This window comes from Typha angustifolia, chromosome 2, assembly GCF_048772165.1.
Source record: "Typha angustifolia cultivar Huaian chromosome 2, ASM4877216v1, whole genome shotgun sequence".
NCBI lineage: Eukaryota > Viridiplantae > Streptophyta > Magnoliopsida > Poales > Typhaceae > Typha > Typha angustifolia.
Window position 1 is genome coordinate 6684673 of NC_133240.1, and position 17508 is coordinate 6702180.

A 17508-nucleotide genomic window follows, 5' to 3' on the forward strand; every position below is an offset into this window, starting at 1 on the left:
GCAAATCTACAAGGGATAAATAATAATTTCCCCAATATAGCTGTTTATAATTTGATATTAGGATGTGGATCTTGCCCATTCTGGACACTTGATATGGAGATTGACTATTTAAGATATTCAAAAATTTCTTAGTAGCCTAAAGAAGAGAAGTTATAAATTTAATTTCCGCCGTCGATATTAGAATTGATATTTAATAAAATATTTATTTATATATCGAGGAGAGTTAATTTTTTGATCTAGTCTATGATTGGAAGGAACAGTTACAATTGTGAAGGAAAGTTGGCTGTGGTGATCAAGAGTCTGTTGAACAAATAAACTATGTTGATGTAGCCTATGAATGATTAGTTTATAATTTACACCAACATGGTTTGTGATTAAGCTAAAATTCAGAGTGACTCCTTGCTTACATTCAAACAACTGTCTGATAGACATTAAGTTAAATATTAAATAAGTAAAATACCCTTTCTGTTTACATCTCATTTTTTTCAACAAAAGTTAAAACTAGGAGGAGTCAAATAAAAGTGCACTTCAGCTTGTTTCAACTTGAGCAGAGGAATGAACTTTGAGGGAATCATTGTCATCTAATCCACCTTCCAGGAAATTCTGCTTGCTCCCACTTCCAGTAGTTGACTATTGATCGGTAATTGTGAATATAACTTGATGAATGAAACCATCAGAGCTGTTTGATGCCCATAGTGTAGATGCAAATAAGAGGATATAGTATCAGATATGAAGAATATCGATAGCCATCGCTTTGTTCATCAATGCTGTGTCATCGGTTTCTCCACAAAGGAAAATATAAACAGCTGCTTCACCCTCTTCAAAGCTTCACAAGAGAGCAGTGTCATCAACAATTAGTGCTCTCGATATGTTCAGAACATTGCCCAAAATTAGGTATCTTGATAAGCACCAATATGGTTTGTGATTAAGTGGGTCAAGGGCTTGATAAGTACTCTATCTATGCCAGTTTGCAGAACTGCACCGTCATCAGGGTGGTGCCAACATCTGCCATGGTATCAACAGTTGAAACAGTAACTCCCATTGACCACGACGTCCTTGTGGCCTATAACATAGCATGTCTCAAGTGAGTCAAATAAACAAGAATGAGTAACATCTTATTCACAATTCTTCATGGATCATGCACTCAATAAATCTTTCTCATATACCTTTTCAGGGAATCCTAGTCTTGAGCATAGACTGCACCTTAACCATTATGCATAGAAGCTACTTACTACTAGTTATATCGTGCCTAAGCGTTATGCTTTATGCTTCTCTTGGAAAAGAATACCTCTACACCATCCAAGACTTATATCTCCTTGTCCATCAACACTATGTCATAGGTTTTTTCCAGGAAGGAATAGATCAACAGCTTCTCTACTTATAAGCTTCAGTACTGTCAATCCCAAAGCTTTCCATAATAGTAGAATTAATTGATCGGTCATCACTGCTGTCAACAATTGGAGCTCTTGATATGCTTCGAAAGTTTATTCCAGTGTCTTCATATGATGCAAGACCTTCACGAATGAGAGCAACATCAAAGATAGGTAGAAAAGCTGTGACTCTTTGTGACACATGGACAACTCTGGTTTTTATTTCTGTCAACTACGTATATATTCTGTGACAAATACAGGATATAGAGAATGTAAAATTCTAGTGAACGAGAATCATTTACATCTAAGCTATGCTACCATAAAATCATTAAAACAAATAATAGATGTTTTAGCCTAGTATCTTATAATGAAGGTCACCTTGCAGATACAAATAGTAGTTACTTCAGATGGTTGACAGTATTGAAGCAAAACAGATGCACAAACAATATAATATAAAGATTCTTTGAGTTCAGTTAATATAATAAAGACAACTACACTGTTAATTTCAGAGAAATATATCGTCTTTTAGCACTCTTCATCTGAAGGATCAACGTGGCAGATACAATTGAATTTGCTCATTATTTCTTTCAGGGAAGCCTCTTCATGAGTTTCTTCAATTGAATTACTGCAAAAGGACAAACTATTATATATATGTGTGTGTGTGGAAGTGCAGGAGGTGAAAATAAGGTCCAGGAAATACATATTTGACCTTAACAACATTCCATGTTCCTTTTGTGAATTTTTTCATGAAAAATGTATGATGAGAAAACTATCTGCTTGAGCAAAATTTATATACAATTTATGTGTAATACCTAGTGTAAGGGTAGGACGAATGCACCGAATGCCAATTATATCTGAGACACTGTGAACCAAAACATTTTATAAGTGAAGATGTGGAGGGGAAAATTAAGTATAACAAAGATTCAGAGAGTCAGATGCTAATTAAGAGCTAATCAGCTGAACTTCTGAAAAGTGACCAAAGCATCAAATATAATGCCAACAACATTTTCCTAAACTTCTATAATTGACCTCTAATTAGGAAACAAGGGTCACTGAATTGTGATTTAAAGTGGACTTAGTCACAAACTTTATGAAAATGCTACATATGGGACTCATTGTTGGAACAGATTACATCTCTAGACTGATATGCTAAAGTGGCAATTGGAGAAATATTATTTGATTTAGGACATTGTAGTAAGATCCCTGTAGATCTTTCATAATTATTTGATCTCTCAAGAATGCCATTTTTGGTCATGATGAAAGTTGGTGATGACATTGTGAGAGTAGCAGTAATATTAAGCACTCATTTGTTCTCCATCAATTCTCATATATATTGCTTTGTTCTTTGAACATTTTTTTATCAAGATTCTAAACCTAGTATCTGGATCGAAATTTGTCGTCTGAAAAAACGATACATATCGGCTGTATCAGTTCAGACTATTTTTTAATTACGTAAAATTTCAAATACTATTTAAAAATACAGATTGATTTCTAAAAAATTAAAAAATATGACAAGAAAATAAAAAAATAAAAATACTCACATATGAACCTAAATCTTAAAAGATATATTAATTTACTCAAAGTCAAAACTTTAATAAATAATGAGTTGGCCCTCGTAAATTCTTGTGATCTTCGTTATCATAATTATCATAAGTTTATAAATAATGATACCTAGAATCTAGTGCTCCAAAAAATGATTGCATCATTCTAGTCATATATATGATCTTATTGTGTCTGAGAAAGATAATAATCATCATATGAATCTTGTGCCTTAGAATACTAAAGATAATAACTAGTATATAGATCTTGTGATGACTCTAAACAATAAATACTCGATGCACCATAATTATAGAGAGCAACATCTTCATGACGATGTCGATAATATATATGTACAACATCAATTTCTTTGTCTTTAATCCTTATGTCTCTTTGACTTTCTTTAGAAAATGTAGAAGGGACGATTTCACCACTAAGTATATCATTATGATCATTAGGGTTATCATTGAATTAGTGGGAGTGTAGCATATCAAGCACAAGTTCTGACAACATCTGGAAAATTATCGAGAAGAATGCAACAACTCAGCTGAGGATCTAAGGTTTTCTTATGCAAGTGCTTCGTTGGCACTCTACTTATTAGAAGTATCCTGAAGATGCATAGTCTAGGCATAGACGCCACCTGCTACCATGCTGAATCGCTCGAGTACACTTTCATGGACTGCAACTTCACTCATGCTGCTTGGTTTTGTAGTCAGTTTGGTTTTAGGCTTGGAGGAAGATCCAATCGGTTTGAAGACTGGATTTCTTTATTGAGCCAAGACAGCGCATCGTTGCAGCATCTTGTGGGAAATATGGAAGGCACGCTGCAAAAGAGTGCTTAGAGGCGCCCTAGCACACCTAATTAAAGTGGTCGCTCATGCAGAGACAAACATTGCCAAGATGGAGATCGTCGTGCATGGGTAGTTCCATCACATCATGCAAATCAATCTCACAGATCTTACCCCGCAAGCTAACGACTTCCTCCTTTGGATGGACGTTGCATGGCGAGGGGAACAAGATAGTGGAGTTGGCATTTGTGTTACTTGGTAGGAGAAGCATGTGAGGTTTGGGAGGTCAAATTATTAGAAGAACTGCGGCAATATGTTAGTGGGAAAACATGGGCCATTCTCGAAGGTATCAAGGTCTTGGTGGTAGCCAGAGGAGGCGTGAATAAGTGGAGATTCAGCGATTGTCAAAGTGCAGTTAAAGCAATTAATTGCTAAATAAAGTGCCAGGACTAGAATATTCTACCTCTAATTGAAGATTGTAATAGGTGAATGATTCTCAATCCTAGTATAAGGTATGCTATACTAGTTGTTGTAACAATTTAGATGTACATTGTTTAGCTCGCCATGCCACCTACTAGCATGTTACAGTGGTGTGGACGGGCTCTTCACTAGATCAAATATATAATCATATTTACCACTGAATACATTCATCTACAGATGGTCATTTATAAAATAAAGATAAGAACTTTAAGAAAATCAAAGTTTTTCTTTGATTTATAAAATTTGAAGTAATATATATATAATCAAGCACCACAATAGGAAGAGATATCAAGGGTGATAAAATAGACCCCAAATTAGATTTGCTTAAGTAAGATATGCTCAATTCCTAATGACACACGTCAATAAGGGTGGCCATGAGAGTATTGAGATGCTCTCCCCATATTGGTGTTGATATTTCACCGGCACAATTTGTATTGACCCGTATTGTTTACTATAATATTTTGCATGTATACCTTGTTTATGTGTCCCTCCAAAATCGATATTTATACATATACTCTTTAAAAAACTTGATTAGTATATGGATACTCCTAAAAATTCTTGTTTTTTGCATGTATACCTATAAAAGTTAACATTTAAATTTTGATCCACTTAATAGTAAAAAGATAAAACAATTTTCTACATTTTTCATACATGACTCTTAATTACGAACATACCTATAAAAGTTAACATTTAAATTTTGATCCACTTAATAGTAAAAAGATAAAACAATTTTCTACAATTTTCATACATGACTCTTAATTACGAACATATTTGTCTTTTCATCTATAAATAGTTCAAATTTTAACATATAATTATTAATAAGTAACTAGAAGAGTATCTATACAAAAACAGCAGGTTTTGGAGAGTATGTACACAAACACAAAATTTAGAAGGGTATACAAGCGAACAAAGAGCTTTCATGGGGTATACCATACACATGCAAAAAAATACTAAATGAGATATTGCAAAAAAGCTCCTCCTTTCCTTTAAGCCATATTTGCACTATTCCGCCTGCTTATAAAAATGATTTTTTTTGTCTTGCAAGAAGGGAAAAGTGAGAACAAGAAGGTTGTGCTAATCAAAGGAATAGAATACTTAGAATGTTAGCAAAAGGAATAGACAGTTCTGCAATAAGGTCGACATATAGGCAATTTATTTGCGCGCGCACACACACACACACACAAATAAAAAATAATGAGTTGTCTCTCACCTCATCTCCAGCATCCCAGTTCCTTGCAGCTTCTTTTTACCGCCTGTACGAAGATAAAATCATCATCCTCCACGGTATCGAGTTTCTCACAGGCATTTCCTCGAACAGCTCCTGTGCAAACGTAGCAACAAGGGCAAACGACTTATTAGAAGGGAATTGATGTAAAGCGTAGAAATATGTCGAGGCAAACAAAACTATATAAAGGAGAAATTATAGTTTTACCCCCATGAACTATGGCTAGTATGCAAGCCAGTAAATTCTCGAATTTTGACCAATATACCGGAGCTTTTGACCCACGTAGATATACACACATACCAATTACCGAGTAAGTGAGTCTCAAACTTATTCACATTAATAGATGAGTCTTATTCCATGTGAAAATTAAATTATTAGCTGAATTAGCGATTTTTTTAATATAAAATAGTAATTTTATGTACATAATTTTAAGCTCGAGTCTATCAATAAATAATTTCAAACCTTAATCAATTCAAATTTAAACTTGATTTAGATTTGAATTAAACCTGTATTTGTGACCAAGCTTGAATTAAAATTATTTCAATTCGACTCAATTTTAAACTAATTTTTAGCTCGAGTTAATCAATAAATAATTTCAAGCCTTAATTAATTCAAGCAAAATTTTGAGTGTGATAAAACTTGATTTAGACTTGAATCAAACTTGAATAAGTTAAAAATATAAACTAATAGACTTAAAGTATAAAACTAAATTTTATAAGATCTGAATACATAACAATCCACTTAAGTAATTCTTAGAATATAATAGAATTACAATATAGGGATTTTTACAAATCACACACTCCATTTTGCCTATTTTGTAATTCGCATCCCGTCTTTAGGAATTTTATAACGCGAGTTCTCATTTTTTCTATAATATTCATTTAACATCCGAACGGTACTTTAGCTAACTAACATTAACCATGCTATATAGTTTATGTGACTCTAGTTCGAAGATTACTAAAATACCCTTAAAAAGTTCTGACCTAACCTAAATCCCTATAAAATCTTTCTTCCCTAAAATAAACTCTAACTCCACAAATCTAAATCCTCTTATCTATAACTAAACCCTATATCACAAAATTATAATATCGAAATACACAACCTACAAGAAGAATTCCTCAAAATCCCTACCACGTACAAGCTTTAGAAGCTTTCCCTAACTTTATCTTTCTTCATCTCTCTAGCTCAAATTCTTTTTTTTCTCCATTTTTTCCCAAATTTTCTTCGTCTCCCTCCCCATCTTTGAGGTCGCAAATAACAAAATCGGTTTGACATTTGTGGAGCTCTAAAATCTCCATGGCTTGGAGTTTGGAAACTCTAAAATTGGCTTGGCATTTAGGTGATGTTCTCGATGGTTTGAGAAAAAACAACAAGTATGGATGTTCATGTTATGAATAAAATTAAAGATAAGTATAAGAGTGATTTAGGAATGTTATAAATTACATGGTGGATTATAACAAAATATTCTCTTTCTAGTATCATTCAGTTTGATTATGATTAGGTTAAGTTAACTCAGAGTGTTAAATGAACATTATAAGGAAAATGGAGGGTCATCTTATAAAATCCCAAAAACGGGTCCAAATTATAAAATAAATAAAATATAGGGTATGATTTATAAAAATCTCTACAATATAATATATATTAAACTCATCATTTAGGGCCCAAGTAACATCAGTTAGATTCAGATACTTTTCATACGAAAAGTAGGTTATGGAAACCGACAAAAGATTCTAATTCCTAGTTGGCCATACAACGTGACGCCAATCATAAAACACCTAAATTAATACACCATAATTGTTCTTGGGTTAACTTTAACCTAATCACAACTAACAAACTATAGTATATTTAATTAAAAGTTAAATACCCATCATTTAGTTTTTCAATTTTTTTTTACTCTTATTATGTTTTTGAGACATTAAAGATGAAATATTAATATCGATACAGTAGAATGTCATATTAGGTTTAATTAGCATTCACGTTTCATATCGACTATCTAAATGGATCGATAGCTTTTTGAGGAAACCAACAAAGAAATGGACGTCACAAAATGACATTCCCGTTTCGATTTGTTTTGCCAATATGGTTTGTAATATGATTCGGTTCATATTAGCTCTATACGTGATATTGAATTAATGGAAATGAGCTTATTTATCTAGTTGAGTAAGTAGAATCTATAAAATCTTCGAACGTCTGCATCATATTCGCATCGACAGGGAACGAAATTGGCGTGTTCAAACGGAAACGGGCACGTTCAAAAGCGGTCGTTTAAACGCCTGCATCACATTCGCATCGACAGATAATGGAAATTCCGCATTTGAACGCAACTGGACGCGTTCGAATGCACCGCGATGAAAGTGAGGGTTAAGTTAGGAATTGCTAGGGTTGTTTAGAGTATTTTTATGTTAATTAAAAAGTCCTTAAGATAAGCCTCTATATATATGTGGAGAAAACTCTAATTGAGATTTTTTTTCATTGGGATTGGAATTGGCTTTAGCCTCATCTCCTTCTCTTTGACTTTAGTTATTGGCGCCCTCTCCCACTTTCCTTCTTCCACCGCCCAAGTCTTTGGTCGGCATTTTTCAGCATCTAACCTCCCTCTTCTACATTAACTTCTCTCCCTTCACACCATAAACTAACCTTAGCATCTATCTAGTCATTGGAGGGCTATCAAGCTAGGATCTAAGTTTTAGAACCTTTGCGGATCGGATTAGACCGGTTCGTAACAGTTTGAGATTTTTCTATCTATTTTGATATTTAAATTTGATCTCATATTAAATTAGACTATATAGATAAAGATATGAGTCCGGAAATTTACTATCTAAATCAATATTCGTATATCTATATAATTTGAGATACTATAGAAAAAGTGACATAAAAGATTGTTCTTATATATTTTAGTCGTGAATGTACTTAATATATATAATAATTAAGTTTACTATTCGTATCTAAATCCTGGTTTAAGAAAGATTATAATTACGAATATAATTTTACCACCGTCTAATTAGTGAAATCTCTTTTTCCGAGGCAAATACTAATCGTACGGCTAACTATATTTTTTTTAAATTTTCTTTTCGTTGTCTCATGCTTGGAATATAGCACATCCATTAATTATTATTGGTCCCATAAATTAATAATCGCATCGCTGTATCAGTATGATGGCCCACCTCCTTTGTTTTCAAATCTCGAGTTGCAAGCATCCTATCTATTATAATATAAAATATAAAAATGATTGTTCTATAGCTTAAATTTTTAGAATAGAGTTAACGTGATATCAGAGCGAGAGGTTATGGGTTTAAATTCTGTTGTATTTATCTGTAGTTGAAAATATAAAATTTTAGCCTAAACTTTTGAAGGATTTGATGAGCACCTGAGCCACAATCGAGTTGTAAATGAATCTATTTTGATTTCAAGCTAAGATTGTGTTCAGGCTCGAGTTGGCTCAGTTCAACCTAAGTTAAGCTCGAGCGGAATAAGGTTGGAATTTAATATGAGCCAACCTGTCCGATTAGTTTGAGCATGCTATTTAGTGCGTATCAGCATATTAATCACACATATTTGTTGATTTGAATCACATTTGAAAATGAATATAGAAGACACGTTAAATTAGGGTTCGATTGCTCATGCTAAATCTCCACCCAGATATCCGTGGCTATTCCGGTGACGTGGCAAGAGGATTAACAGTGGATTTTCATTGAACCAAACTAGTATAATTTTTTTTTTGTCAAAAGAAAAGAAAATTAAAACATTATTGATGACTACCAAATTGTATACATTTCATATAGAAGCGTAAATACATAGAAAAGCTGATCATGCTTGTTGTTTTAACCATGTGTAAGTTTTTCTAGCAAACTATAGTTACTTACAAATATAGCATGACAAGTACCCACCAATCAATAACATTACGTAACTTCTCTCTCTCTCTCTCTCCTAGCAACCACCAGATACCAATATGGAATCTCCAAAGATATAGAAGCTCTAGAAAACCAAAGCCAAGAAGGGAATCTACCTACCATTCTTTGGGGCAGGAGGCAAACTCAATGGGGTCCGATGGAGAAGAACAAGACCACCATGATCAAATCACCGCTCCTCTATGTAAGAATAAGATTAACCCATCTCTAATCTCTCTAATCCTCTATATTAATTAATTAACAACCATGCAGTGGTCGCTTCCGGCCCGTCTACCTCCTCCTCCGGCGGCGGGGGGAAAGAAGAGGAGGAGGAGGAGGAGAACTCCCCCATCGAGCAGGTGGCGCTGACCGTGCCGGTTAGCGACGACCCGTCGATCCCGGCGTTGACTTTCCGGATGTGGGTGCTGGGGACGGCATCGTGCGCGCTGCTGTCGTTCCTGAACCAGTTCTTCTGGTACCGGAAGGAGCCGTTGACCATCACGTCGATCTCGGCGCAGATCGCTGTGGTGCCGCTCGGGCGGCTGATGGCGGCGGTCGTCACCGACCGCGTGTTCTTCGAGGGTCGGGCGTGGGAGTTCACCCTCAACCCCGGGCCCTTTAACATGAAGGAGCACGTCCTCATCACCATCTTCGCCAACTCCGGCGCCGGGACAGTCTACGCCATCCACGTCATCACCGCCGTCAAGGTCTTCTACAGGCAGCATATCACCTTCTTCGTCTCCCTCCTCGTCGTCCTCACCACGCAGGTACTATAGATTCATTTGATCCAAAAGCTTAATAAATATTATTATTATTATTTTAATTTTTCTCGCTATAGATTTACATATAATTTTTGGAAAATATAATTCTTTTTTTTTCTGGGAAGATTTATTATTTTAATGCTAGAAAAATGTTCAATCTCTTATCAAGATTGAAACTTGTGGGGTTAATTACAAGCTGGATATTATCTATTTTATATTTCTTGGTCATTTATTGTGCCTCAGAATTTTAATAAATGCTCATCTTAAGTTGGAGAGTGATAAAGAGCTTTTATTTTATTTGTTTCTTTTCAAATCGGAATGAACTTTATTTTTCGTGTACAATTTCATGTTAATTAACCAAAATTTCCCACAAATTTTATATGTTAGATAAGGGAATATCTTTATATATATATATAGAACATTCTTAATATATATTCATTTAATTTATTTTTTTTGAAAAAATTATAGATCTACTTTTTGTGGCTAGAAAGGCATTCAATCAATCTCACCAATTATTGGTTAGGCACGGCAATTTTATATCTGTTTATATATTATGTGATTTGGACTACGAGCTGTACATTAAATATTTAATCAATATATATAGTACTTTCGTTATCATTGATATATATATATATATATATAGTCCATATCTTCAAATAATAATAATATATTATTTATTTACGTAGGTGTTGGGATTTGGATGGGCGGGAATATTCCGGCGGTATCTGGTGGAGCCGGCGACCATGTGGTGGCCTTACAACTTGGTGCAGGTGTCCCTGTTCAGGTATTGTATGGATATTTTTGTTACTTAATTTATATCCTAAATTGCCATATTTTAATTTCTACTCCCACCGTAATTTCTTTACGAGTTAATCACACTCTAATTCTCACGTTGACATGGTGTTATAAATTAATCTATCATGTAACATACTTGCTATGGAAAATGATTTAATTAGGCCCCAAATGGCCACCTCTATTTGATCTTTATCATGAAGAAGGAAAAGGATTGATTAAATCAATGAAAATAAAATTAGCATGTAATCATGTGTGATCTATTATAGACATAAGGTCAAATTAGTACTATAAATTATTTCGACTTGTCTGAAGGGAATAATTAGTGCTTGCAATCAACAGATATAAGGCCAATTCTAACCTAACCAAACAATTGGAGATCCCAAACAAACCCTAGATTAGGGTGTTAATCAGGTTGACACTTCTCTGTTTGTAGTACAAACCAACCACATGCCTGGATAATGACAGGTAATTAAGACACTCTTGACACCTTAATTTGGTTGGATGAGGTAAATCTTTTCGAGGAGCACAAGTATGTGAATAACATTTAAGAATTGAAAAAATAAATTATTACCTTCAAAGATACTTGTTATAGAAATGAAGTAGATCTATCAAATAGGAAAGCATGCATGCAGTTGACTTTAAGAAGTGAGATTAAAAAAATACTAGTTTAGCTGTATAGGTATCTATAAACTAATAAAAGTGTTATTTATATATGCATACGCAACTTGATTTGGATCCACTTTGACCAACTCGAGTTGAAGTAAAGTTGTCCTGGATTGGAGACAGTAGGAGCATCAATGGGACAGTGAGGCCACATTGCAAATGCTGAACTGTGAAGAACACTACTGCTGTCACTTGCTAGAAAGATTTAAAAACATCAGCAGAACATTGCTAAAGAATATAACCAGGAATTTTTCTAAAAGTCAATAATTATGAATATGCAGTATTGAGGAACTCAGCAATCTTGTTGAAACTTTCAGATTTGACATGAAATACTAGACAAGCTTATGCCATAGAATGGTAGGACATGAGAAATACTTACAATTAACATGGCAGAATATTCTCTACAGGGCACTCCATGAGAAGGAAGAGAGGCGAAAAGGGGGGTTAACTCGCAACCAGTTCTTCATGGTGGCCTTCATTTGTAGCTTTGCCTATTATGTTCTCCCAGGCTACATCTTCCAGATGTTAACCTCCCTCTCTTGGATCTGTTGGATATTTCCCCACTCAGTCCTTGCTCAGCAGCTTGGCTCAGGCCTCTACGGCCTTGGCATTGGCGCCATCGGGCTTGACTGGTCTACCATCTCCTCTTACCTTGGCAGCCCACTTGCCAGCCCTTGGTTTGCAACTGCTAATGTTGCAGCTGGATTCATCCTCATCATGTATGTCATCACCCCCACTGCTTATTGGCTAAACCTTTACAAGGCCAAAACTTTCCCCATCTTCTCAGATGGATTATTTACATCCACTGGTCAGAACTACAACATCTCTAGCATCATAGACTCTGATTTCCACCTTGATGTTGAGGCCTATGAGAAGAATGGCCCGCTTTATTTGAGCACCTTCTTTGCGATGACTTATGGTGTCGGCTTTGCGTCACTTACTGCTACGATTTCCCATGTTCTCCTCTTCCACGGAAGGTAATTTAACTTTGCTCTTTATATTGTCATCATCTAGCTCTTTTGGTTGCATGAAACTGGTCTGCAAGTCTATTTGCTTTGCTACAAAATTCACTCGAAACACCTGTTTTTGAAGAGAATACCAAATAGTGTTTGTTGACAACTGGGAAAATTCAATTATGTTCAACTGGTAATGAATAATCTAGGTAACTAGGAAGGAGTAATGACCATGTAATCAATCACCTCTGTTGTAGGGAAGTTTGGCAGATGAGCAAGTCAGCATTCCAAGAAAAGAAGATGGATGTGCATACAAGGCTCATGAGTAGATATAAACAGGTTCCAGAGTGGTGGTTTGTTTGCATCCTTATTGCCAATATTGCACTCACAGTATTTGCATGTGAGTATTACATTGACCAACTACAATTGCCATGGTGGGGTGTTTTGCTTGCCTGTGCTCTTGCCATCTTCTTCACTCTTCCCATTGGAATCATCACAGCAACTACAAATCAGGTACATTGGATGTCTTAGATAGTTCATTTCCAAGTAAAACTGTAAAATTTCTTTCGTTGAATGAAACAGACGCCAGGCTTAAACATCATTACAGAGTACATCATGGGCTACTTGTACCCTGGACGCCCAGTAGCAAATATGTGCTTTAAGGTTTATGGGTACATCAGCATGACACAGGCCTTGACATTTTTGCAAGATTTCAAACTGGGGCATTACATGAAGATTCCACCCAGAACTATGTTCATGGCTCAGGTCAGTTTCCCCTCTTAATCTTTAGCTGTTAATGCCTTTGCATTGTTACCATCTCAAATAAGGCTGAACTTCTTAAAATAAAATGATGCAAGAAGATTACCAGGAAAGTTTGGAAAATGCTGATTGCCTCCATAAAAGCTGACTGACTGAATAAACAAACAGGTGGTTGGAACCCTCATAGCTGCATTTGTGTATCTCGGAACTGCATGGTGGCTCATGGACACAATCCCAAACATTTGCAACACTGCACTCCTCTCTTCAGATAGCCCATGGACATGCCCGAGTGACCATGTGTTCTTTGATGCTTCAGTCATATGGGGTCTTATTGGTCCTCGCAGAATCTTTGGAGACCTTGGTTACTACTCAGCCATCAATTGGTCCTTCCTGATTGGGGCAATCGCTCCTCTCCTCGTCTGGCTCGCCCACAAGGCTTTCCCACGGCAAGGATGGATACGCTTCATCAACATGCCAGTTTTGATTGGGGCCACTGGAATGATGCCTCCTGCAACAGCCGTCAACTACACCACTTGGATTCTTGTAGGTTTCTTCTCAGGCTTTGTGGTCTACAGATACCGGCGCGACTGGTGGCAGAGGCACAACTATCTACTATCAGGTGCTCTGGATGCTGGATTGGCATTCATGGCGGTGTTGCTTTATCTGTGCTTGGGGCTGGAGAATGTTAGCTTGAATTGGTGGGGCAACGACTTGGATGGATGTCCTCTGGCTTCTTGCCCCACTGCAAAGGGTATTGTTGTCGAGGGATGTCCAGTTTCCTCCTGATCCTGCTTTGATATGTACATAACAGAACACAAGATATGATATTGGATTGGTTTCAATGTAGTTAAATGAGAAATAACATCTCAAAGGAGTGGATTTATTGCCAACAAGCCTGCAGTCGGACTAGTCTTAATGAAAGATGGATCACTATGATCATCCATGAAATAGCAATGTTCAGTGATCAATATTAGTACATACTTGTTCTGGAGAAGAAGCAACAGATTAAGAATGTTTGATAGTCATGCTTTCCTTTTTCTCAATAAGAAGATGATACTTCTTCCCTTTAGTTACTTTTCTGTTACATTAGCAGAGAGCTTGAAAGCACATTATGGTAATACCTCTTAATTCAAACCAAGAATTTCTAATTGTACCTGTATAAATCAAATGATACTGTGTACTATGTACCCTTGTTTCGAAGATTGATGATAAATGGCAAATTGATGTATTGTTCTTCAAGTATTAGATAATTGCTAAATGGCAACCGTGTTACTCTTGCAGTAAAACCTAAAGAAGTACCAATAGAATTTCTGTCTAACTTTGAATATCTGATTTGCCTTCTCAACTAGAGCTCTATAACAGGTACATGGAGATAGAGTTTACTTTCCAGGGCACGGAAGAGAAAGATTCAGCTGTTGACATGCCATTTGGCATGGCAAAGGAAAGATTGGCTCTCAGCCAAGCCTGCATTGTCTTCTACTACGCCTCATCAAAGATATCGCAGTATCACACTGAATTTCTTATGATTGCTGTAACCCAACTATTGCGAAAATAAGAAATTTCATACTGAGAAAAATAAAAATATACGTGGAGAACAAAAATTCTGCCAGAAATGCTATACCATATGCCCGTTGATACGACATATCATATGAGATGAAATGAAATGAAACATGAATATAATTATGCAACTGTCGAATTCAACTCATTCTACTTATGCTATCTTGCAAAGAGAAGAAGGCTTTCGCACAAATGCAACTATTTTGATCTGAGTGGAAACAAAGCAAACATAATCTCTATCAACAAATTTGTAAAATGTAATTTTCTGAATTCACAAAATCCAGAAAAGAAGAAACAAGTGAGAGACGAATAATAAAGAGAACTAGCAACATTTACCTTCATTAGTTGCAATCTGGAACTCGTTTACAAGATCCTGCAACAAATACCAAAGTAATGAGTAAAACTACAGAAAATAAAGAGAAAATAATTATAATGACTTTAATAGCCATGCCTACAAGCACACATCAAAGACAAAAATATGAACAATGTTCATCATTCAAAGCATTCTTACACGCAAATAAAACTAGATACATTAGTTTCTAGCTACACTAATTTAAGAATCTCAAGCATAACTTCGACACACTATAATCTGCTAGCATTTGTTATGACTTATGATCCTAGTTATCACCCAAGTATATAGTGCATCTAACATCTCGGGTGTTCGATTGTACTGATTTGGGTAGTAATAGTAGCAAAGTGGAATACATAGGCATATACGAATCATCGAGAGAGGGAAAAACCTGAAGGTATTGGGCCCAGGTCTGCCTCTGATCGTTGGTAAACATCATCTTGAACAGCTGACCGCAAACGAGAGCTACATGTACTGACTGGTTTATCGCAATCAGCAATCTATAAAGAAAGTTCACAAGAATAATCAATAGTGTTCGAATTCAAGAAGGCAAAAGACCCTCGCTCCGGCATTCCATCGAACAGAAATGACCTGCAAAACGAAATCCTCGTCGACTACGCCACCGGCAAGCTCGGATTTCACGATGACCCTAGAGCTTCGCAGGAATGATTGTTGGCATAATATCAATGCAAATCCGCCACCGGAACTGTAAATTGGGCCTGCGAACTTTGGTCCAATCTGATCAAAATAATAGTTTACTTTATGAATATTTATCCTAAAATTGGCTTTATTTGTAGACTAAACTAAGGGTGCTCATGGAAATTTGCCCGGGAGCGATCAATATTAAGAATAAATTAATAATTAGGTTGGTGTGTGATTTAAGATGTAATCTTGATCAATAGTATTTATATTTTAAAAGAAGTAGTATTTCAGAATAAAAAAATTATTCCCATTAAACTCACGATAAATTCAATTCTCCCAGTAATTGATATTTAGTATTTCTTTTTTTATTAAAACACTGTACGTAACTTCGCTATTACCGTCCGTCATCAAGAGATTCCACTAGAAACTCCAGGATTGTTTGAGTAGTAGTTTAATATCAATTATTAAGTTACTCCTCAGTGCATGACGTAATTGAAAACTCTTTTTAAATAGAAAATTTTGCGAGTTACACCTTATATTTTATATATTTCCTAATTCAAAACTCCGTCTTTACAAATTTTGTAATCTGAATATTTTTTTCTTTTTAGTTTTAATCAACACTTTGATATTATTTTAACTAATTAATATTAATTAAATTACTAAAATACCCTCATCCTCCCGTCTCCTCCTCTCTACCATTCCATCATCTTCTTTCATCTTCCCCCAACTACCTGTTCCCATCGTCATCTTCGCCCCCGCTGCCACCACATTTTCTTGTCTTTTCTCTTTGGCCGTCTTCTTTATCTTTCTCCTCCTCTTCTAGTTACTCCAAGAAATGATGGCAGAGAATAAAGGAGACAATAATTTAGATATTTTATAAATTATTTAGCATATTACAATGAAATATTTTTTTTATCAATACCGTTCAAGTTAATTCAACGTGTTAAATAAAAATGATTAAAAATAAGAGTTAAATTATAAAATCTTCAAAGATAAAGTGTGAATTATAGAATAGGTAAAATATATAGTGTAATTTACAAAATTTCCTTCAAAATATCATAATTATCAACAAAAAAAATTAATTATGATTAGTTAGATTTAAATTAATAGATTCGTATATTTAAAAAAGCACAATAATTTTAGTGACAAATATAATAATTTAAGAATTTTGGTTACCTAAAACTATTTTTTCCCTCAACAAGAATGCTTCTTCCCTGTAGTTATTTGTTATGGTGTTCCCTTAACAAAGAGTTTCTGAAGCAGTATTTGTATTGATCTAGCGAGACCCAGAATTGCTGCCTATATGAAGCATACTGGAGAGGGGAAGTATACTGTTGCCAAAATGGCAACTTGCCCTTGGTTACCAGTCCATTGGACCAGACTACAATTGATAAATTTTTATTTTTTTTAATTAAAAAATTCATTGAAACTTAGGCGAGAAGTCCAAAAAGATATTACAGAGTGCTTCCCACGCCTATACATGGATCTAGCATGATTTGCAATCCAATATTGCACTCATATCAGCTTCCTGTAGACATGTTTAATATCTATGTTTCTGAATAAGTTATTGGAGTTCTTTATATCACAGAGCATGTTCTTCACAGACCAGTGTGCTTCTCTAATTTTGATCGTAAAAAGTACAGCCGGAGAGTTAATCTCAATGATCTAGTTGTGAATTTCTAATTTTCTCGCTTGCTGCATGGTCTCTCTCAGCTCCCAGGTTTCGATGAACATAGTATCACC

The 17508-nt window shown here is 35.3% G+C and overlaps 1 protein-coding gene and 2 long non-coding RNA genes across 5 annotated transcripts; 1 reads left to right on the forward strand and 2 right to left on the reverse strand.

The window, feature by feature from the left end:
* Positions 1-387: 387 nt before the first annotated feature.
* LOC140773172 (uncharacterized) lies at positions 388-5707 on the reverse strand. Of its 3 annotated transcripts, XR_012106424.1 has the most exons (4): positions 5607-5707; positions 5385-5495; positions 1167-1514; positions 388-1063 (listed from the first exon to the last, which is right to left on the reverse strand). It is a non-coding gene; the product is annotated as an uncharacterized lncRNA (long non-coding RNA). The 3 variants fall into 3 exon arrangements; XR_012106422.1 differs by having other exon boundaries at positions 388-1514; XR_012106430.1 differs by having other exon boundaries at positions 388-1615.
* Positions 5708-9309: 3602 nt separating this feature from the next.
* Positions 9310-14456, forward strand: LOC140773722 (oligopeptide transporter 7-like). The gene is made up of 7 exons (XM_073116431.1): positions 9310-9491; positions 9560-10053; positions 10734-10831; positions 11913-12482; positions 12716-12971; positions 13041-13223; positions 13386-14456. The coding sequence occupies exons 1-7, from the start codon at positions 9437-9439 to the stop codon at positions 14001-14003; spliced, it is 2274 nt and encodes a 757-aa protein (XP_072972532.1). The 5' UTR covers positions 9310-9436; the 3' UTR covers positions 14004-14456.
* On the reverse strand, positions 13867-15865 carry LOC140773730 (uncharacterized). Its single transcript, XR_012106516.1, has 4 exons — positions 15715-15865; positions 15515-15623; positions 15111-15147; positions 13867-14005 (listed from the first exon to the last, which is right to left on the reverse strand). It is a non-coding gene; the product is annotated as an uncharacterized lncRNA (long non-coding RNA).
* Between the last annotated feature and the right edge of the window lie 1643 nt (positions 15866-17508).